The sequence below is a fragment of the Oncorhynchus kisutch genome, linkage group LG16 (assembly GCF_002021735.2).
Source record: "Oncorhynchus kisutch isolate 150728-3 linkage group LG16, Okis_V2, whole genome shotgun sequence".
NCBI lineage: Eukaryota > Metazoa > Chordata > Actinopteri > Salmoniformes > Salmonidae > Oncorhynchus > Oncorhynchus kisutch.
Genome location: NC_034189.2, coordinates 531979 through 556485, shown reverse-complemented (window position 1 = coordinate 556485; position 24507 = coordinate 531979). Strand labels below are relative to the sequence as shown.

General features: G+C 45.4%; 1 protein-coding gene across 2 annotated transcripts in view; it reads left to right on the top strand.

The window, feature by feature from the left end:
* Positions 1-24507, top strand: part of si:ch73-71d17.2 (RPA-related protein RADX) — a 52818-nt gene that overhangs the window by 10438 nt on the left and 17873 nt on the right. For both annotated transcript variants that reach the window (XM_031791495.1, XM_031791494.1), the window contains exons 4-11: positions 157-319; positions 4483-4591; positions 4703-4794; positions 12207-12332; positions 14687-14779; positions 18723-18896; positions 20418-20542; positions 21644-22032. In XM_031791495.1, the coding sequence (XP_031647355.1) occupies positions 157-319; positions 4483-4591; positions 4703-4794; positions 12207-12332; positions 14687-14779; positions 18723-18896; positions 20418-20542; positions 21644-22032 (1271 nt within the window). The remainder of the gene's footprint in view (positions 1-156; positions 320-4482; positions 4592-4702; positions 4795-12206; positions 12333-14686; positions 14780-18722; positions 18897-20417; positions 20543-21643; positions 22033-24507) is intronic.

Sequence of the window (24507 nt, the reverse complement as noted above, 5' to 3'; positions counted from 1 at the left end):
TAGGTTGTTTGACTGGTACTGTATATTTAATAGTTCAGGTAGTCTAGTGGTTAGAGCGTTGGACTAGTAATCCGGTAGGTTGTTTGACTGGTACTGACCTCATATTCTCTCTCTGTCTGCTTTTCTCCCCTCTTCTTCTCTTCCTCTCTTTCCTAGGCGGTGTTGGAGGTGTGTGATGTGTCGGGGTGTGTGTGTGTGTGTGTGTTGTGGAACAGTGTGTGTGTGTCGTGGTATGGCAGACTGAGACCAGGTCAGGTATTGAGAACGAGAGGCTTCAGAGTCAAGGAGAGCTACGACAAGAGAGACCACCAACATATAGGTAACACTAGAGACCACCGACATATAGGTAACACTAGAGACCACCGACATATAGGTAACACTAGAGACCACCGACATATAGGTAACACTAGAGACCACCGACATAGAGGTAACACTAGAGACCACCGACATATAGGTAACACTGGAGACCACCGACATAGAGGTAACACTAGAGACCACCGACATAGAGGTAACACTAGAGACCACCGACATATAGGTAACACTAGAGACCCCCGACATAGAGGTAACACTAGAGACCACCGACATAGAGGTAACACTGGAGACCACCGACATAGCGGTAACACTAGAGACCACCGACATAGCGGTAACACTAGAGACCACCGACATAGAGGTAACACTAGAGACCAGCGACATAGAGGTAACACTAGAGACCACCGACATAGAGGTAACACACAGTAACACACACACACTGTAACGCATACACTGAGTGTACAAAACATTAGGAACACCTTTCTAATATAGAGTTGCACCCCCCCCCCCCCCCTTCCCCTCAGAACAGCCTCAATTTGTCGGGTCATGGACTCTACACAGTTTTAAAAGTGTTCCACAGAGATGCTGGCCCCATGTTGACTCCAATACTTCCCACAGTTGTCAAGTTGGCTGGATGTCCTTTGGGTGGTGGACCATTGATACACACAGGAAATGGTTGAGTGTTAAAAACCCAGCAGAGTTGTAGTTCTTGACACAAACCGGTGCACCTACTATCCTACTCCGTTTCAAAGGCACTTAAATATTTTGTCTTGCTCATTCACCCTCTGAATGGCACACATACCATCCATGTCTCAATTGTCTCAAGGCTTAAAAATCCTTCTTTAACCCGTCTCCTCCTCTTCATCTACACAATTTGAAGTGGATTTAACAAGTGACATCAATAAGGGATCATATATTCTGGATTCACCTGGCCAGTCTGTCACGGAAAGAGCAGCTGTTAATGTTTTGTAGGGGCCCAACTTTGTTTTTTGGGGTCATCTGAAGCTAATCTCTGCATTTCAACACTATCCACTATGACCTATGGCCCTTCCAGCACTCTCTTTACAACAACATAAAGTCAACAGAAATGCCCCCAGTCATCATCAAGATAAGAGATCATTGTTACATATGTTTTAGAGATTGATAAGACTGAACTTCTGAACTTCCGTGCTTCTACACCTGCATTGCTTGCTGTTTGGGGTTTTAGGCTGGGTTTCTGTTCAGCACTTTGAGATATCAGCTGATGTACGAAGGGCTATATAAATAAATTTGATTTGATTTGAACTAGATCAAAGGTAATTCAATAATCAATATTAACCTTTAACCAATGGTCTAACAACTCTCTTAAGAGTCAGGACTACCGGGCATGATGACACCTTTAACCAATGGTCTAACAACTCTCTTAAGAGTCAGGACTACCGGGCATGATGACACCTTTAACCAATGGTCTAACAACTCTCTTAAGAGTCAGGACTACCGGGCATGATGACACCTTTAACCAATGGTCTAACAACTCTCTTAAGAGTCAGGACTACCGGGCATGATGACACCTTTAACCAATAGTCTAACAACAAAGACTTGTGTTTATTAAGACATCCTCTATATCACATTTCAGGCAGATCCCCCAGCTAGACCCGCCCCAGCCAGCCCCCCCAAATCAAATCAAATCAAATTTATTTATATAGCCCTTCGTACATCAGCTGATATCTCAAAGTGCTGTACAGAAACCCAGCCTAAAACCCCAAACAGCAAGCAATGCAGGTGTAGAAGCACGGTGGCTAGGAAAAACTCCCTAGAAAGGCCAATACCTAGGAAGAAACCTAGAGAGGAACCAGGCTATGTGGGGTGGCCAGTCCTCTTCTGGCTGTGCCGGGTGGAGATTATAACAGAACATGGCCAAGATGTTCAAATGTTCATAAATGACCAGCATGGTCGAATAATAATAAGGCAGAACAGTTGAAACTGGAGCAGCAGCACAGTCAGGTGGAAGTTGAAACTGGAGCAGCAGCATGGCCAGGTGGACTGGGGACAGCAAGGAGTCATCATGTCAGGTAGTCCTGGGGCATGGTCCTAGGGCTCAGGTCCTCCGAGAGAGAGAAAGAAAGAGAGAAGGAGAGAATTAGAGAACGCACACAGGACACCGAATAGGACAGGAGAAGTACTCCAGATATAACAAACTGACCCCAGCCCCCCGACACATAAACTACTGCAGCATAAATACTGGAGGCTGAGACAGGAGGGGTCAGGAGACACTGTGGCCCCATCCGAGGACACCCCCGGACAGGGCCAAACAGGAAGGATATAACCCCACCCACTTTGCCAAAGCACAGCCCCCACACCACTAGAGGGATATCTTCAACCACCAACTTACCATCCTGAGACAAGGCTGAGTACAGCCCCCCCCAGCCAGACCCCCCCAGCCAGACCCTCCCCCAGCCAGCCCCGCCCCAGCCAGCCCCGCCCCAGCCAGACCGCCCCAGCCACACCCCCCCCAGCCAGACCGCCCAGCCAGCCAGACCCACCCAGCCAGACCGCCCAGGCAGCCCCCCCAGCCAGAACGCCCCCAGCCAGACCACCCAGCCAGCCCCCCCCAGCCAGACCCCAGCCAGACCGCCCAGCCAGACCCCACCAGTCCAGTCAATTCCTCAACTCTCTCCCCGACCCCCCACCAGTCAATTCCTCAACTCTCTCCCCGACCCCCCACCAGTCAATTCCTCAACTCTCTCCCCGACCCCCACCAGTCCAGTCAATACCACGACTCTCTCCCGACCCCCACCAGTTCTAGTCAATACCTCAACTCCCCGACCCCCACCAGTCTAGTCAATACCACAACTCTCTCCCCGACCCCCACCAGTCAATACCTCAACTTTCTCCCCGACCCCCACCAGTCAATACCTCAACTTTCTCCCCGACCCCCACCAGTCAATACCTCAACTTTCTCCCCGACCCCCACCAGTCAATTCCTCAACTCTCTCCCCGACCCCCACCAGTCCAGTCAATACCTCAACTCTCTCCCGACCCCCACCAGTCTAGTCAATACCACGACTCTCTCCCCGACCCCCACCAGTTCTAGCCAATACCTCAACTCCCCGACCCCCACCAGTCTAGTCAATACCACAACTCTCTCCCCGACCCCCACCAGTCAATACCTCAACTTTCTCCCCGACCCCCACCAGTCAATACCTCAATTCTCTCCCGACCCCCACCAGTCAATTCCTCAACTCTCTCCCCGACCCCCACCAGTCAATACCTCAACTCTCTCCCCGACCCCCACCAGTCAATACCTCAACTCTCTCCCCGACCCCCACCAGTCAATACCTCAACTCTCTCCCCGACCCCCACCAGTCAATACCTCAACTCTCTCCCCGACCCCCACCAGTCAATACCTCAACTCTCTCCCCGACCCCCACCAGTCAATACCACAACTCTCTCCCCGACCCCCACCAGTCAATACCACAACTCTCTCCCCGACCCCCACCAGTCAATACCTCAACTCTCTCCCCGACCCCCACCAGTCAATACCTCAACTCTCTCCCCGACCCCCACCAGTCAATACCTCAACTCTCTCCCCGACCCCCACCAGTCCAGTCAATACCTCAACTCTCTCCCCGACCCCCACCAGTCAATACCACAACTCTCTCCCCGACCCCCACCAGTCAATACCTCAACTCTCTCCCCGACCCCCACCAGTCAATACCTCAACTCTCTCTAACTACTTTTGTTCTGCTTTCTCTCCAACGGTACATCAACTGGTGAAAGCTAGCTAAATTCATTCACTTCTGGTGAAAGCTAGCTAAGTTCATTCACTTCTGGTGAAAGCTAGCTAAGTTCATTCACTTCTGGTGAAAGCTAGCTAAGTTCATTCACTTCTGGTGAAAGCTAGCTAAGTTCATTCACTTCTGGTGAAACGGGTTAAAAGGCTGCAAAATATCTCCATAAAAACAGCTGTTAGCGAGATGAGGTGGCTATTACTACTATCTATCTGATCGATACGGCAATTTCGATACGGCAATTTCAGAATATGGAGGGATTATGATCCCCCATCCCCAGTGAGGAAGTTGTGACCCTGATGATTTGTACACACAGTGTATTTATACACACACACACACACACCACACACACACACTCCAGATCTACTGAAAGAAGTCAGAACACTCTCTCTCCCTCCATCAGAGATCAGTCTAAACTCCAGGAACCCGTCAGCTGAGATCTCTATCGTCCCAGAATTCTCTCTGTCTGCTGACGTCCGTTTGCTACGTCCCTCCTACTCCTTCTGCAATGGGTAGGACGTCACGCACACACACACACAACTGTGTTAGAGATGTGGATTTAATCACCATGGAAACCCTGTCTTCTAATCTCCATGTTAACCCTGACTTCCTGTCTCTAACAGGAAGGATCTCCTCAGCTGTCCCCACGGCAACATCTGTGATGTCATCGGCCTGGTGGTGTTCTCTGGCCGGCCTGAAAGAATCAGGAGCAAGGGTGGGTTACCATGGTGACGATGTTGATGATGGTCAGGGGCGGACATAGTGATTCGGAGGGCCCAGGCAGAGGCCAGTCGGACCCCCCCCCCCCCCCCCCCCCCCTGTAAAAATGTAATGGGTTTTATAGAAGAGACATGTCATTTAACTGTAAAAATGTAATGGGTTTTATAGAAGAGACATGTCATTTAACTGTAAAAATGTAATGGGTTTTATAGAAGAGACATGTCATTTAACTGTAAAGTAGATGACCTTTGCACGCTCATCCAGCATCCCAACTGTGCACCCGCAAACTTTCCTTCAATTGGCAAGTGGCTGAAACTATCTCACCGGAGAAAGCATCTGAGGGAAACAGCGCCGTGCTCTTTATGATACGATGGCTACACATACAGGGCCTTCAGAAAGGATTCACACCCCTTATTCCATGTTTTTGTTGTGTTAGACTGAATTAAAATTTTGATAATAATAAGCATTCCAACCCCTTTGTTAAGTAAGGCAATAAGCATTCCAACCCCTTTGTTAAGTAAGTCAATAAGAATTCCAACCCCTTTGTTAAGTAAGTCAATAAGCATTCCAACCCCTTTGTTAAGTAAGGCAATAAGCATTCCAACCCCTTTGTTAAGTAAGTCAATAAGCATTCCAACCCCTTTGTTAATTAAGTCAATAAGCATTCCGACCCCTTTGTTAAGTAAGTCAATAAGCATTCCAACCCCTTTGTTAAGTAAGTCAATAAGCATTCCAACCCCTTTGTTAAGTAAGTCAATAAGCATTCCGACCCCTTTGTTAAGTAAGTCAATAAGCATTCCAACCCCTTTGTTAAGTAAGTCAATAAGCATTCCAACCCCTTTGTTAAGTAAGTCAATAAGCATTCCAACCCCTTTGTTAAGTAAGTCAATAAACATTCCAACCCCTTTGTTAAGTAAGTCAATAAGCATTCCAACCCCTTTGTTAAGTAAGTCAATAAGCATTCCAACCCCTTTGTTAAGTAAGTCAATAAGCATTCCAACCCCTTTGTTAAGTAAGTCAATAAGCATTCCAACCCCTTTGTTAAGTAAGTCAATAAGCATTCCAACCCCTTTGTTAAGTAAGTCAATAAGCATTCCAACCCCTTTGTTAAGTAAGTCAATAAGCATTCCAACCCCTTTGTTAAGTAAGTCAATAAGCATTCCAACCCCTTTGTTAAGTAAGTCAATAAGCATTCCAACCCCTTTGTTAAGTAAGGCAATAAGCATTCCAACCCCTTTGTTAAGTAAGGCAATAAGCATTCCAACCCCTTTGTTAAGTAAGTCAATAAGCATTCCAACCCCTTTGTTAAGTAAGTCAATAAGCATTCCAACCCCTTTGTTAAGTAAGTCAATAAGCATTCCAACCCCTTTGTTAAGTAAGTCAATAAGCATTCCAACCCCTTTGTTAAGTAAGTCAATAAGCATTCCAACCCCTTTGTTAAGTAAGTCAATAAGCATTCCAACCCCTTTGTTAAGTAAGTCAATAAGCATTCCAACCCCTTTGTTAAGTAAGTCAATAAGCATTCCAACCCCTTTGTTAAGTAAGTCAATAAGCATTCCAACCCCTTTGTTAAGTAAGTCAATAAGCATTCCAACCCCTTTGTTAAGTAAGTCAATAAGCATTCCAACCCCTTTGTTAAGTAAGGCAATAAGCATTCCAACCCCTTTGTTAAGTAAGTCAATAAGCATTCCAACCCCTTTGTTAAGTAAGTCAATAAGCATTCCAACCCCTTTGTTAAGTAAGTCAATAAGCATTCCAACCCCTTTGTTAAGTAAGTCAATAAGCATTCCAACCCCTTTGTTAAGTAAGTAAGTTCAGGAGTTAACAAGTCATATTTATTTATCTAACCTTTTATTTAACGTTTTTATTTTATTTCAGTTTTTATTTTATTTCACTAAGTCAGTTAAGAACAAATTCTTATTTACAATGAAGGCCCACCAAAAGGAGAAAGACCTCCTACGGGGACGGGGGCATTAAAATTATAGATAAAAATACAGGACAAAACACACATCACAACACAGCAAGGCAGCAAGACAGCAAGGCAGCAAGGCAGCAAGGCAGCAAGGCAGCAAGACAGCAAGGCAGCAAGACAGCAAGGCAGCAAGGCAGCAAGACAGCAAGGCAGCAAGACAGCAAGGCAGCAAGACAGCAAGGCAGCAAGGCAGCAAGGCAGCAAGACAGCAAGACAGCAAGGCAGCAAGGCAGCAAGGCAGCAAGACAGCAAGGCAGCAAGACAGCAAGGCAGCAAGACAGCAAGACAGCAAGGCAGCAAGGCAGCAAGACAGCAAGGCAGCAAGACAGCAAGGCAGCAAGACAGCAAGGCAGCAAGACAGCAAGGCAGCAAGACAGCAAGACAGCAAGGCAGCAAGACAGCAAGGCAGCAAGACAGCAAGGCAGCAAGACATGACAACAACACTGTAGCAACACAGTATGGCACAAACAGTATTATGCACAGACCACAGCACAAAGGGCAAGAAGGTAGAGACAAAAATACATCACGTGACGCATGCTTTGTTGAAGCACCTTCGGCAGCGATTACAGCCTCGAGTCTTCAAGGGTTCCCGTGTGGCGTAGCGGTCTAAGGCACTTCATCTCAGAGCTTACAGAGTCAATGTGGAGGCTATATACAGGGGGTACCGGTACAGAGTCAATGTGGAGGCTATATACAGGGGGTACCGGTACCGAGTCAATGTGGAGGCTATATACAGGGGGTATCGCTACAGAGTCAATGTGGAGGCTATATACAGGGGGTACGGGTACAGAGTCAATGTGGAGGCTATATACAGGAGGTACTGGCACAGAGTCAATGTGGAGGCTATATACAGGGGGTACCGGTACAGAGTCAATGTGGAGGCTATATACAGGGGGTACTGGTACAGAGTCAATGTGCGGTGGCACCGGTTAGTTCAGGTAGGTAGAGTTAATTGAAGTGACTAGATGACAACAGAGAGTGGCAGTGGTGTGGGGAGGGGGGCAAAGTGAATAGTCTGGGTAGCCATTTGACTAGATGTTTGGGAGTCTTGGCTTGGGGGCAGAAGCTGTTTAGAAGCCTCTTGGACCTAGACTTGGCACTCCAGTCCTGCTTGCCTTGTGGTAGCAGGGAGAACAGTCTATGACTTGATGACTGGGGTCTCTGACCATTTTTAGGGCCTTCCCCTGACACCGCCTGGTATAGAGGTCCTGGATGGCAAGAAGCTTGAGCCCGGTGATGTACTGGGCTGTACGCACTACCCTCTGTAGTATCTTGCGGTCGGAGGCTGAGCAGTTGCCATACCAGGCCGTGATGCAACCAGTCAGGATGCTTTCGATGGTGCAGCTGTAAAACCTTTTGAGGATCTGAGGATGTTGAGGGAGAGGTTGTTATTCTGGCACCACCTGGCCAGGTGTCTGTCCTCCTCCCTATAGGCTGTCTCGTTGTTGTCGGTGTTCAGGCCTACCACTGTTGTGTCATCAGCAAACTTAATGATGGTGTTGTAGTCGTGCCTGGCCGTGCAGTCTTGAGTGAACAGGGAGTACAGGACGGGATTGAGCACGCACCCCTGAGGGGCCCCCGTGTTGAGGATCAGCATGGCAGATGTGTTGTTACCTGCCCTTACCACCTTGGGCGGCCCGTCAGGAAGTCCAGGATCCAGTTGCAGAGGGAGGTGTTTAGTCCTAGGATCCTTAGCTTATTGATGATCTTTGAGGACACTATGGTGTTGAACGCTGAGCTGTAGTAAATGAATGAATAGCATTATCACATAGATGTTCTTTTTGTCCAGGTGGGAAAGGGCAGTGTGGAGTGCAATAGAGATTGCATCATCTGTGGATCTGTTGGTGCGGTATTTAAATTGAAGTGGGTCAAGGGTTTCTGGGATAATGGTGTTGATGTGAGCCATTACCAGCCTTTCAAAGCACTTCATGGCTACAGACGTGAGTGCTACGGGTCAGTAGTCATTTAGCCAGGTTACCTTAGTGTTCTTGGGCACAGGGACTATGGTGGTCTGCTTGAAACATGTTGGTATTAGAGACTCGGACAGGGAGAGGTTGAAAATGTCAGTGGAGACACTTGCTAGTTGGTCAGTGCATGCTTGCAGTACACGTCCTGGTAATCCATCTGGTCCTGCGGCCTTGTGAATGTTGACCTGCCTGAAGGTCTTACCCACATTGGCTGCATAGAGTGTGATCACACAGTCTTCCGGTACAGCTGGTGCTCTCATGCATGTTTCAGTGTTATTTACCTCTAAGTGAGCGTAGAAGTAGTTTAGCTCGTCCGGTAGGCTCGTGTCACTGGGCAGCTCTCGGCTGTGCTTCCCTTTGTCGTAATTGTTTGCATGCTCTGCCACATCCGACCGGCGTCAGAGCCGGTGTAGTACAACTCGATCTTAGTCCTGTATTGACGCCTTGCTTGTTTGATGGTTCGTCAGAGGGCATAGTGTGAGTTCTTATAAGCTTCCGGGTTAGAGTTCCACTCCTTGAAAATGGCAGCTCTAGTCTTTATCTCAGTGCGTATTCTGCCTGTAATCCATGGTTTCTGGATGGGGTATGCACGTACAGTCACTGTGGGGACGACATCTTCGATGCACTTATTGATGAAGCCAGTGACAGATGTGGTATACTCCTCAATGCACAATGTTGTGCTAGCAAAACAGTCATGTAGCTCAGCATCTGGTCCAGAGTTCTTTTCTCTCTGGTTGCACTTTTAACATGATGATAGAAATGAGGTAAAACTGATTTAAGTTTCCCTGCATTAAAGTCTCTGGCTACTCGGAGCGCCGCCTCTGGGTGAGCGTTTTCTTGTTTGCTTATGGCGGAATACAGCTCATTCAATGCTGTCTTAGTGCCAGCCTCTGACTGTGGTGGTATGTAAACAGCTACAAAGAGTATAGATGAGATCTCTCTCGGTAGGTAATGTGGTCTGCAGCTTATCATGAGATACTCTACCTCAGGCGAGCAAGAACTCGAGACTTCCTTATATATCGTGCACCAGCTATTGTTTACAAAAAGGCATAGTCCGCCACCCCTTGTCTTACCAGACGCTGCTGTTCTATCCTGCTGATACAGCGTATAACCAGCCAGCTGTATGTTGATATTGTTGTCGTTCAGCCACGACTCCGTGAAGCATAAGTTATTACAGTTTTAATGTCCTGTTGGTAGTTTAATCTACCCATTAACTCATCCATTTTATTGTCCAAAGATTGCATGTTTGCGAGCAGAATTGAGGGGAGTGGGGGTTTATTCGATCGCCTCCGACTCCTCAGAAGGCAGCCCGCCCTCTGGACTCTCTTTCTCCGCCTCCTCTTCATGCAGATCACTGGGGTCGGGGCCTGTTCCCGAGGGAGCCTTATATCCTTTGGCTCGTCAGAGTCGTGAAAGAAGAAAAAGGATTCTGTTAGTCCGTGGTGAGTAATCGCAGTCCTGATGTCTAGAAGTTATTTTCGGTCATAAGAGACGGTAGCAGCAACATTATGTCAAAAAATAAGTTATAAACGAACAAAAAAACACAATCGGCTCAGAAGTCATAGGTGATGATATCTGCCTCTTCTGCCTAATGGTAAGTCACTGGTGGTGATATCTGCCTCTTCTGCCTAATGGTAAGTCACTGGTGATGATATCTACCTCTTCTGCCTAATGTTAAGTCACTGGTGTCGTGTCGTTGACTTTAATTAAATGTGAAGACAATGTTATCAAATCAATTCTCTATGTTTATTTTAATTACACAATTCAACTAATGTAAATTTAACTAGGAAGTTGGGGCACCACGGGAACATGTTATTTATAGAGTGTCAATTTCCCCAATATAACTCTTCAGATGCTTTCATATCTTATCGATTACAGTCACTTATTAATGTATTATTACCGCATCAGTTCTCATTACTGAACGTCGCAAACCCTTGGATATCTGCACCAACCCTAGCATAGAATCATGAATCTGCGATATACAAATGGGCTTAATTATTTATTTTCTAACTAATTTAATCACATAATTTCATAAACACACAATAGGTTATACATTGGTTACTACATAATACAAAGAAAAAGTCTCTAGCGGACCAAACTGATATGATGGCTTGGTAGACAAAGGAAAGGGGGTGGAGACTGCTCAAAAGCCGGAGACTCATAGCTGATAACTACACTCATAGAGAATAACTACAGTAGTCTACTATAGTCTGTAACATGGTAGACAAAGGAAAGGGGTGGGGACTGCTCAAGAGCGGGAGACTCATAGCTGATTACTACACTCATAGAAATCGCTAGTACTTTGAATATGAACAACCGCTCATTCGAAAATAAATGGCAATTTACATATTTCCGAGTGTATGTCTTGTTGTCTCCCTCTGTGGTCGGCTGGTCCATCTGCTGGAGAGAGTAGACAGAAAAGTCTCTGGTTGTGTTCATAATGGATACGTCAGGCGTACCCAATGTTGTCGCATATGATTGATGTTTCGGCGGTTGCCTGTATTCTTGTCCTAGGCTTCGTACATTTCCAGCTACACACGGTTAGTTTGACGTCCTAGGATTTCTTAGCCAATGCTCCACGCTGTATGGTCTTGTCCTTTGGTAGAGTTGTAGTGCCAACCACTTCATAATTTCTGGTCTTAGAAATTCAACCATTTGCCACCTTAGCTTACACCGTGGTTTGCGTGGTCCAGTGGCCTATAGAATTGTAGCCATCCGTCCCGGCGTTCTCTGACTTAATGTAAATTTAGTCAGAAGTGGGTTTTATACTCTGTGGAAGAAGGGGCGGTTCCATGATGTAATGTCTGGCCTCACGGGGGCGTGGCCACTGACTAGTTCACTTTTTTATATGAAGAACAATTCTAATTTAGAAGGCTAACATTACATTACATCTTTTCACAAATAGTTTCATATTCGGTCATTCATTTTATCCACCATCTAGATGTGAGTCTGATCATTGAAAACACAAGCAGAGATACAGTCATGTGGGTCTCCTGTCTTTCATGAGGCCACCAATTGAAACAACTTTGACAGGATTGTTCTTTAAATATCCACAGACCACTCCCACATTCTCAAAAATATAAATATTGTTTAATTATCCAAACTTCTGATTGTCCAAGTGTCTCTCTGTGTTCCACAGTTTACATTCCAACCTCGAACACTACAGAGCATAGGGGTATTTTACGACCGCCATAAAACAGTCCCCCCCCCCCCCCCCCCTCTGAGAGAGAGCACACTGTAGAAAGGACCCACTGTAACCTGATCCTTCAGATCATCACAGGAGAGTCATGACACTCCCCCTCTATGAGAGAGAGCACACTGTAGAGAGGACCCACTGTAACCTGATCCTTCAGATCATCACAGGAGAGTCATGACACTCCCCCTCTATGAGAGAGAGCACACTGTACAGAGGACCCACTGATGGTGACTGATGAGGATGGTGGTGACGATGATATCTTCCTCATGCAGATGGACAGGGTGCAGAGCTGTTGGAGTATCGGTGGCTCCGATTGGACGACGGGACTTCTGATCAACCAATCATGATAAAGCTCTTCTCAACGTCTCAACCAGAGACACACAACCAGATACTCCCACGTGAGATTATACACACACACACACACACACACACACACACACGGACTCCTCCTATACTCTACTCATGCCTCCCCTCAACTCTCTCCCTCTATCACTCTCTCAATTCAATTCAACTTAAGGGGCTTTATTGCCTTGGGAAACATATGTTAACATTGCCAAAGCAAGTGAAATAAACAATAAAAATGAACATTACACTCACAGAAGTTCCAAAAATAATAAAGACATTACAAATCTTATATATTATGTCTATATACAGTGTTGTAATGATGTACAAATGGTTCAAGTATAAAAGGGAAAATAAATAAACATAAATATGGGTTGTATTTACGATGGTGTTTGTGTAACGTGACTGGTTGCTGGGAAGTCAGGCGCAGGAGAGCAGAGATGGGTGATAACAGGAGAACTTTAATATCCACCCTGGCCCAAAGGCACAGGCGAGGCAGCACAAAGCACAACCACGGTAACAAGAACTGGATTAAACAAAACAAACAAACCTAGGTTTGAAACAACCCAGTAGTGTAACACCTTACACAAAGAACAATTCCACACAGACATGGGGGAAACAGAGGATTATTATACATTTAGTCTGATGAGGGAATGTGAACCAGGGAAAACAAGACAAAACAAATGGAAAAGGAAAGGCGGAAGTCGTGACAGTTTGTTCTTCACTGGTTGCCCTTTTCTTGTGGCAACAGGTCACAAATCTTGCTGCTGTGACGGCACACTGGAATTTCACCCAGTAGATATGAGAGTTTATCAAACGTGGGTTTGTTTTCAAATTCTTTGTGTATCTGTGTAATCTGAGGGAAATATGTCTCTCTAATATGGTCATACATTGGGCAGGAGGTTAGGAAGTACAGCTCAGTTTTCACCTCATTTTGTGGGCAGTGAGCACATAGCCTGTCTTCTCTTGAGAGCAAGGCTATGCTCACTGAGTCTGTACATAGTCAAAGATTTCCTTAAATTTGGGTCAGTCATTCTGCCACTGTGTACAGTACACAGTCTGCTGCCTCAATTTGTATGATTGCAATTTGCATATACTCCTGAATGTTATGAAGAGTTATCAGATGAATTGCAATTAATTGCAAAGTCCCTCTTTGCAATGCAAATGAACTGAATCCCCCAAAAACATTTCCACTGCATTTCAGCCCTGCCACAAGAGGACCAGCTGACATCATGTCAGTGATTCTCTCGTTAACACTGGTGTGAGTGTTGACAAGGACAAGGCTGGAGATCACTCTGTCATGCTGATTGAGTTCCAATAACAGACTGAAAGCTTCAAAAGGAGAGTGGTGCTTGGAATCATTGTTCTTCCTCTGTCAACCATGGTTACCTGCAAGGAAACATGTGCTGTCATCATTGCTTTGCACAAAAAGGGCTTCACAGGCAATGATAATGCTGCCAGTAAGATTGCACCTAAATCAACCATTTATCAGATCATCAAGAACTTCAAGGAGAGCGGTTCAATTGTTGAATTCTGATGAATTCCCTTTCCGATTGTTTGGGGCATTTGGAAAAAAGCTTGTCCGGAGAAGACAAGTTGAGCACTACCAACAGTCCTGTGTCATGCCAACAGTAAATCATCCTGAGACCATTCATGTGTGGGGTTGCTTCTCAGCCAATGGAGTGGGCTCACTCACAATTTGCCTAAGAACACAGCAATGAATAAAGAATGGTACCAACACATCCTCCGAGAGCAACTTCTCCCAACCACCCAGAAACAGTTTGGTGACGAACAAGGTCTTTTCCAGCATGATGGAGCACCTTGCCATAATGTAAAAGTGATAACTAAGTGGCTCGGCAGCAAACTTTGTGGAAATTAATATTTGTGTCATTCTGAAAACGTTTTGCCACAACTGTACACTCTGTTTAGGGCCAAATAGCATTCTAGTTTGCTCCGTTTTTTTGTTAATTACTTGACACATTGGAAATAATATTATTTTTGTTTTCTCATGATTTGGTTGTGTCTAATTGTGTTGCTGTCCTGGGGCTCTGTGGGGTCTGTTGTGTTTGTGAACAGAGCCCTAGGACCAGCTTGCTTAGGGGGCTCTTCTCCAGGTTCATCTCTCTGTAGGTGATGGCTTTGTTATGGAAGGTTTGGGAATCACTTCCTTTTAGATGGTTGTAGAATTTAACAGCTCTTTTCTGGATTTTGATCATTAGTTTCGGAAAAATTCTGCTCTGCATTATTTGGTGTTTTACATTGGATGTCTTTTGCAGAATTCTGCAGAGTCTCAATTTGGTGTTTGTCCCATTTGGTGAATTCTTGGTTGGTGAGCGGACCCCAGACCTCACAACCATAAAGGGCAATGGGTTCTATAACTGATTCTTTATCTTTCTCTGTGTCTCTGTAGTATCCGTAGTGGTGTGTACCAGACTCCAGATGGTTGGAGATTCATCCTGCTGTTACCTCACCAACACTACCTACACACAGATCTACTGCACAGGTAACACACACACACACGCTACCTACAAACTGCGAGCACACTGCTCAGACACCCATGCACACCCCACAAGACACCCATACACACCCCACAAGACACCCATGCATACCCCACAAGACATGCCACCAGAGGTCTCTTCACAGTCCCCAAGTCTAGAACAGACTATGGGAGGCGCACAGTACTACCTACATACAGCCATGACACACATGTACATGATATACATGATAGTGGAGTAGGGGCCTGAGGGCCTGACATACTTAATGTGTTGTGAATGTATTGTAATGTTTTTAAAATTGTATAACTGCCTTAATTTTGCTGGACCCCAGGAAGAGTAGCTGCTGCCTTGGCAGGAACTAATGGGGATCCATAATAAACCCCAGGAAGAGTAGCTGCTGCCTTGGCAGGAACTAATGGGGATCCATAATAAACCCCAGGAAGAGTAGCTGCTGCCTTGACAGGAACTAATGGGGATCCATAATAAACCCCAGGAAGAGTAGCTGCTGCCTTGACAGGAACTAATGGGGATCCATAATAAACCCCAGGTAGAGTAGCTGCTGCTTTGGCAGGAACTAATGGGGATCCATAATAAACCCCAGGATGAGTAGCTGCTGCCTTGGCAGGAACTAATGGGGATCCATAATAAACCCCAGGTAGAGTAGCTGCTGCCTTGGCAGAAACTAATGGGGATCCATAATAAACCCCAGGAAGAGTAGCTGCTGCCTTGGCAGGAACTAATGGGGATCCATAATAAACCCCAGGAAGAGTAGCTGCTGCCTTGGCAGGAACTAATGGGGATCCATAATAAACCCCAGGAAGAGTAGCTGCTGCCTTGACAGGAACTAATGGGGATCCATAATAAACCCCAGGAAGAGTAGCTGCTGCCTTGACAGGAACTAATGGGGATCCATAATAAACCCCAGGTAGAGTAGCTGCTGCTTTGGCAGGAACTAATGGGGATCCATAATAAACCCCAGGAAGAGTAGCTGCTGCTTTGGCAGGAACTAATGGGGATCCTTAATAAACCCCAGGAAGAGTAGCTGCTGCCTTGGCAGAAACTAATGGGGATCCATAATAAACCCCAGGAAGAGTAGCTGCTGCCTTGGCAGGAACTAATGGGGATCCATAATAAACCCCAGGAAGAGTAGCTGCTGCCTTGGCAGGAACTAATGGGGATCCATAATAAACCCCAGGAAGAGTAGCTGCTGCCTTGGCAGGAACTAATGGGGATCCATAATAAACCCCAGGAAGAGTAGCTGCTGCCTTGGCAGGAACTAATGTGGATCCATAATATACCCCAGGAAGAGTAGCTGCTGCCTTGGCAGGAACTAATGGGGATCCATAATAAACCCCAGGAAGAGTAGCTGCTGCCTTGACAGGAACTAATGGGGATCCATAATAAACCCCAGGAAGAGTAGCTGCTGCCTTGACAGGAACTAATGGGGATCCATAATAAACCCCAGGAAGGGTAGCTGCTGCCTTGACAGGAACTAATGGGGATCCATAATAAACCCCAGGAAGGGTAGCTGCTGCCTTGACAGGAACTAATGGGGATCCATAATAAACCCCAGGTAGAGTAGCTGCTTCCTTGGCAGGAACTAATGGGGATCCATAATAAACCCCAGGAAGAGTAGCTGCTGCCTTGGCAGGAACTAATGGGGATCCATAATAAACCCCAGGAAGAGTAGCTGCTGCCTTGGCAGGAACTAATGGGGATCCATAATAAACCCCAGGATGAGTAGCTGCTGCCTTGGCAGGAACTAATGGGGATCCATAATAAACCCCAGGAAGAGTAGCTGCTGCCTTGGCAGGAACTAATGGGGATCCATAATAAACCCCAGGAAGAGTAGCTGCTGCCTTGACAGGAACTAATGGGGATCCATAATAAACCCCAGGAAGAGTAGCTGCTGCCTTGGCAGGAACTAATGGGGATCCATAATAAACCCCAGGAAGGGTAGCTGCTGCCTTGACAGGAACTAATGGGGATCCATAATAAACCCCAGGAAGGGTAGCTGCTGCCTTGACAGGAACTAATGGGGATCCATAATAAACCCCAGGTAGAGTAGCTGCTTCCTTGGCAGGAACTAATGGGGATCCATAATAAACCCCAGGAAGAGTAGCTGCTGCCTTGGCAGGAACTAATGGGGATCCATAATAAACCCCAGGAAGAGTAGCTGCTGCCTTGGCAGGAACTAATGGGGATCCATAATAAACCCCAGGAAGGGTAGCTGCTGCCTTGACAGGAACTAATGGGGATCCATAATAAACCCCAGGTAGAGTAGCTGCTTCCTTGGCAGGAACTAATGGGGATCCATAATAAACCCCAGGAAGAGTAGCTGCTGCCTTGGCAGGAACTAATGGGGATCCATAATAAACCCCAGGAAGAGTAGCTGCTGCCTTGGCAGGAACTAATTGGGATCCATAATAAACCCCAGGAAGAGTAGCTGCTGCCTTGGCAGGAACTAATGGGGATCCATAATAAACCCCAGGAAGGGTAGCTGCTGCCTTGACAGGAACTAATGGGGATCCATAATAAACCCCAGGAAGGGTAGCTGCTGCCTTGACAGGAACTAATGGGGATCCATAATAAACCCCAGGTAGAGTATCTGCTTCCTTGGCAGGAACTAATGGGGATCCATAATAAACCCCAGGAAGAGTAGCTGCTGCCTTGGCAGGAACTAATGGGGATCCATAATAAACCCCAGGAAGAGTAGCTGCTGCCTTGGCAGGAACTAATGGGGATCCATAATAAACCCCAGGATGAGTAGCTGCTGCCTTGGCAGGAACTAATGGGGATCCATAATAAACCCCAGGAAGAGTAGCTGCTGCCTTGACAGGAACTAATGGGGATCCATAATAAACCCCAGGAAGGGTAGCTGCTGCCTTGACAGGAACTAATGGGGATCCATAATAAACCCCAGGTAGAGTAGCTGCTTCCTTGGCAGGAACTAATGGGGATCCATAATAAACCCCAGGAAGAGTAGCTGCTGCCTTGGCAGGAACTAATGGGGATCCATAATAAACCCCAGGAAGAGTAGCTGCTGCCTTGGCAGGAACTAATGGGGATCCATAATAAACCCCAGGATGAGTAGCTGCTGCCTTGGCAGGAACTAATGGGGATCCATAATAAACCCCAGGAAGAGTAGCTGCTGCCTTGGCAGGAACTAATTGGGATCCATAATAAACCCCAGGAAGAGTAGCTGCTGCCTTGGCAGGAACTAATGGGGATCCATAATAAACCCCAGGAAGAGTAGCTGCTGCCTTGGCAGGAACTAATGGGGATCCATAATAAACCCCAGGAAGAGTAGCTGCTGCCTTGACAGGAACTAATGGGGATCCATAATAAACCCCAGGAAGAGTAGCTGCTGCCTTGGCAGGAACTAATGGGGATCCATAATAAACCCCAGGAAGGGTAGCTGCTGCCTTGACAGGAACTAATGGGGATCCATAATAAACCCCAGGAAGGGTAGCTGCTGCCTTGACAGGAACTAATGGGGATCCATAATAAACCCCAGGTAGAGTAGCTGCTTCCTTGGCAGGAACTAATGGGGATCCATAATAAACCCCAGGAAGAGTAGCTGCTGCCTTGGCAGGAACTAATGGGGATCCATAATAAACCCCAGGAAGAGTAGCTGCTGCCTTGGCAGGAACTAATGGGGATCCATAATAAACCCCAGGATGAGTAGCTGCTGCCTTGGCAGGAACTAATGGGGATCCATAATAAACCCCAGGAAGAGTAGCTGCTGCCTTGGCAGGAACTAATGGGGATCCATAATAAGTCCCAGGAAGAGTAGCTGCTGCCTTGACAGGAACTAATGGGGATCCATAATAAATACAAATACACACATACTACCTACACACACATAAACACATGCGCACACACACACACAGGTCTACTGTACTGGTAACACACATTCCCAGTTCTTGATGCTGTTTGGTTAACCTCTAGGTTCTGGCCACCACTCAGTGATGCCCTACAGGAAGCTCCACCCAGTGCGTCAGTTTGTCCGATGGCTGCGGAGCGTGGATGACAGACAGGTGCTGAGCAGGGCTGTGGTTGGTGGATACTTCATCTACCCGCCCCCTCCTGTCTCCCTGGAAGCCTACATGAAGAACAGAAAAGGTATGACTGAGTTTCTAGTTTATCCAGGTTAGTTGACTGTAAATTCAGCAAAAAAGGCCCTTTTTCAGGACTCTGTCTTTCAAAGATAATTCATAAAAATCCAAATAACTTCACAGATCTTCATTGTAAAGGGTTTAAACACTGTTTCCCATGCTGGTTCAATGAACCGTAAACAATTAATGAACATACACCTGTGGAACGGTCATTAAGACACTAACGATAGGCAATTAAGGTCACAGTCATGAAAACTTAGGACACAAAAGAGGCCTTACTACTGACTCTGATAAACACCAAAAGAAAGATGCCCAGGATCCATGTTCATCTGCGTGAACGTGCCTTAGACATGTTGCAAGAAGGCACTGCAGATGTGGCCAGGGTAATACATTGCAATGTCCTGTGAGACGCCTAAGGGAGAAGAAAGAAGAAGTATTCAATGGAAAGTCAAATTGCTCCGTATACAACAGGTGAAACATATGAGCACTTAACCAACAATGCAATTAAAGAAAAAGAGAATAAGAGTAACAAGTAATTAAAGAGCAGTAAAATAACAACAGCGAGACTTTATACAGTCAATGTGGAGGCTATATACAGGGTATTACGGTACAGAGTCAATGTGGAGGCTATATACAGGGTATTACGGTACAGAGTCAATGTGGAGGCTATATACAGGGTATTACGGTACAGAGTTAGTGTGGAGGCTATATACTGGGTATTACGGTACAGAGTTAGTGTGGAGGCTATATACTGGGTATTACGGTACAGAGTCAATGTGGAGGCTATATACAGGGTATTACGGTACAGAGTTAGTGTGGAGGCTATATACTGGGTATTACGGTACAGAGTCAATGTGGAGGCTATATACAGGGTATTACGGTACAGAGTCAATGTGGAGGCTATATACAGGGTATTACGGTACAGAGTCAATGTGGAGGCCTGAACAGGTAACCAATGGTTACCCGGACTATTTGCATTGTGTACCTCCCCCCTCTTTTACGCTACTGCTACTCTCTGTTCATCATATATGCATAGTCACTTTAGGCATATCTACACGTACATGCTACCTCAATCAGCCTGAATAACTGTCAGAATGGAGCCTCTTTTTTCAATAGTCTTTTCACTGTTGGTTATTTTCTTTAATTACCTACACACACACACACTTACCTTTTTTCGCACATTGTAAGTAAGTGATTCACTGTAAGGTCTGACCTGTTGTATTCGGCTCACGTGACAAATACACTCTTAATTAGCTTACTCTTGATTTCCAGCTCATAGATACAGCACCAGTCAAAAGTTTGGACACCTACTCATTCCAGGGTTTTTCTTTATTTTTACTATCTTCTACATTGTAGAATAATAGTGAAGACATCAAAACTATGTAATAACACATATGGAATCATGTAGTAACCAAACAAAAGTGTTACACAAATCAACATATATTTGATATTCTTCACCCTTTACCTTGATGTCAGCTTTGCACAGGTTTATATTTTTTTGTTTAGTTTTTAGTTTCTTACTGTGTAGGTGAACTAGGCCTGCTGAGAGGGGCGGAGCTAAAGTGGGAGGTGGAGCGACTTCAGTACAGAGAGAGACGTAGCTTCTGTATCCAAGCAACCATCACCATGGTTACTCACTGCCATAGAGGAAAGGTAACTAACACACTTCCCAGGACCACCCGTTAAATGTACGCATTCATGATTAAGTTGCTTTGGATAAAAGGGTCTGCTAAATGGCCTTTGTTCTTCAGGTGGTTCACCCATTCCTACAGTATGGGGAAGGGTTAGGGTTAGGGGTTAGGGGTTAAGGGTTAGGGGGGGTTAGGGTTAAGGGTTAGGGGGGGTTAGGGTTAGGGGTTAGGGTTGGGATTAGGGTTAAGGGTTAGGGGTTAGGGTTGGGATTAGGGTTAGGGGGGTTTAGGGGTTAAGGGTTGGGATTAGGGTTAGGGGGGGTTAGGGATTAGGGTTAGGGGGGGTTAGGGGTTAAGGGTTAGGGGGGGTTAGGGTTAGGGTTGGGATTAGGGTTAGGGGGGGTTAGGGTTAGGGGGGGTTAGCGGTTAGGGAGGGTTAGGGTTGGGATTAGGGTTAGGGGGGGTTCGGGGTTAGGGTTAGGGTTGGGGGTTAGGGGGGGTTAGGGGTTGGGGTTAGGGTTGGGATTAGGGTTAGGGGGGGTTCGGGGTTAGGGTTAAGGGTTGGGATTAGGGTTATGGGGGGTTAGGGTTAGGGGGGGTTAGGGGTTAGGGGTTGGGATTAGGGTTAGGGGGGTTAGGGTTAAGGGTTGGGATTAGGGTTAGGGGGGTTAGGGTTAAGGGTTAGGGTTGGGATTAGGGTTAGGGGTTGGGGTTAGGGGGGGTTAGGGTTGGGATTAGGGTTAGGGTTGGGATTAGGGTTAGGGTTAAGGGTTGGGGTTAAGGTTGGGGTTAGGGGTTAAGGTTGGGGTTAGGGGTTAACATGACCTTTATGAAATATAAATGAAATATGAAATGAAATATATTTTTTTTACATAAATGCTTCATAAATAAAACAAAGCGTAAAGTATCTGTGGGTTAGGGTTGGGGTTAGGGTTAGGGTTAGGGTTAGGGCCTGTGTTTTCTACGGACCTTATTTTCAGTGTTTATCCCCCTAAATAACACACAAAAAAATTCATTTCCCCATAGGCTTTGTCTAACCATGGTGGAGTTGGTGCCTACAAAAAGAAGCCATTATTGCTCTTATTTAGTTAGAACATACAGACTATCATTCTGTCTCCTTTAGGAAGACCAGTGTCTCGTGTGGACAGACAGACCTGCTGCTTTCTCTCCTCGTATATATCCCTCCTCTCCTCGTATCTCTCCCTCCTCTCCTCGTATCTCTCCCTCCTCTCCTCGTATCTCTCCCTCCTCTCCTCGTATCTCTCCCTCCTCTCCTCGTATCTCTCCCTCCTCCCCTCGTGTCTCTCCCTCCTCTCCTCGTATCTCTCCCTCCTCTCCTCGTATGTCTCCCTCCTCCCCTCGTATGTCTCCCTCCTCCCCTCGTATGTCTCCCTCCTCCCCTCGTATCTCTCCCTCCTCTCCTCGTATGTCTCCCTCCTCCCCTCGTCTTCCTCCCTCCTCTCCAGGCTCGTCGGTCAAATTGAGTCCCAGCCTTCTGATGCTGAGAGCAGGGTAAGACGCACACTGCTGTATAGAGTAATGGGGTTGGTTGTTATGTATCTATTACGCTGCTGTATAGAGTAATGGGGTTGGTTGTTATGGATCTATTACGCTGCTGTATAGAGTAATGGGGTTGGTTGTTATTGTGTATATATCATCACACTGCTGTATAGAGTAATGGGGTTGGTTGTTATTATGTATAATCACACTGCTGTATAGAGTAATGGGGTTGGTTGTTATTAAGTATATATTATCACACTGCTGTATAGAGTAATGGGATTGGTTGTTATTATGTATATATTATTACACTGCTGTATAGAGTAATGGGGTTGGTTGTTATTATGTATATATTATTACACTGCTGTATAGAGTAATGGGGTTGGTTGTTATTATGTATATATTATCACACTGCTGTATAGAGTAATGGGGTTGGTTGTTATGTATCTATTACGCTGCTGTATAGAGTAACGGGGTTGGTTGTTATGGATCTATTACGCTGCTGTATAGAGTAATGGGGTTGGTTGTTATGGATCTATTACGCTGCTGTATAGAGTAATGGGGTTGGTTGTTATGGATCTATTACGCTGCTGTATAGAGTAATGGGGTTGGTTGTTATGGATCTATTACGCTGCTGTATAGAGTAATGGGGTTGGTTGTTATGGATCTATTACGCTGCTGTATAGAGTAATGGGGTTGGTTGTTATGGATCTATTACGCTGCTGTATAGAGTAATGGGGTTGGTTGTTATTGTGTATATATCATCACACTGCTGTATAGAGTAATGGGGTTGGTTGTTATTATACTGCTGTATAGAGTAATGGGATTGGTTGTTATTATACTGCTGTATAGAGTAATGGGGTTGGTTGATATTGTGTATATATCATCACACTGCTGTATAGAGTAATGGGGTTGGTTGTTATTATGCATATATTATCACACTGCTGTATAGAGTAACGGGGTTGGTTGTTATTATGTATATATTATCACACTGCTGTATAGAGTAATGGGGTTGGTTGTTATTATGTATGTATTATCACACTGCTGTATAGAGTAATGGGGTTGGTTGTTATTATGTATATATTATCACACTGCTGTATAGAGTAATGGGGTTGGTTGTTATTATGTATATATTATCACACTGCTGTATAGAGTAATGGGGTTGGTTGTTATTATGTATGTATTATCACACTGCAGTATAGAGTAATGGGGTTGGTTGTTATTATGTATATATTATCACACTGCTGTATAGAGTAATGGGGTTGGTTGTTATTATGTATATATTATCACACTGCTGTATAGAGTAATGGGGTTGGTTGTTATTATGTATATATTATTACACTGCTGTATAGAGTAATGGGGTTGGTTGTTATGGATCTATTATGCTGCTGTATAGAGTAATGGGGTTGGTTGTTATGGATCTATTACGCTGCTGTATAGAGTAATGGGGTTGGTTGTTATGGATCTATTACGCTGCTGTATAGAGTAATGGGGTTGGTTGTTATGGATCTATTACGCTGCTGTAGAGAGTAATGGGGTTGGTTGTTATTATACTGCTGTATAGAGTAATGGGATTGGTTGTTATGTATCTATTACGCTGCTGTATAGAGTAATGGGGTTGGTTGTTATGGATCTATTACGCTGCTGTATAGAGTAATGGGGTTGGTTGTTATTGTGTATATATCATCACACTGCTGTATAGAGTAATGGGGTTGGTTGTTATTATGTATAATCACACTGCTGTATAGAGTAATGTGGTTGGTTGTTATTAAGTATATATTATCACACTGCTGTATAGAGTAATGGGATTGGTTGTTATTATGTATATATTATTACACTGCTGTATAGAGTAATGGGGTTGGTTGTTATTATGTATATATTATTACACTGCTGTATAGAGTAATGGGGTTGGTTGTTATTATGTATATATTATCACACTGCTGTATAGAGTAATGGGGTTGGTTGTTATGTATCTATTACGCTGCTGTATAGAGTAACGGGGTTGGTTGTTATGGATCTATTACGCTGCTGTATAGAGTAATGGGGTTGGTTGTTATGGATCTATTACGCTGCTGTATAGAGTAATGGGGTTGGTTGTTATGGATCTATTACGCTGCTGTATAGAGTAATGGGGTTGGTTGTTATGGATCTATTACGCTGCTGTATAGAGTAATGGGGTTGGTTGTTATGGATCTATTACGCTGCTGTATAGAGTAATGGGGTTGGTTGTTATGGATCTATTACGCTGCTGTATAGAGTAATGGGGTTGGTTGTTATTGTGTATATATCATCACACTGCTGTATAGAGTAATGGGGTTGGTTGTTATTATACTGCTGTATAGAGTAATGGGATTGGTTGTTATTATACTGCTGTATAGAGTAATGGGGTTGGTTGATATTGTGTATATATCATCACACTGCTGTATAGAGTAATGGGGTTGGTTGTTATTATGCATATATTATCACACTGCTGTATAGAGTAACGGGGTT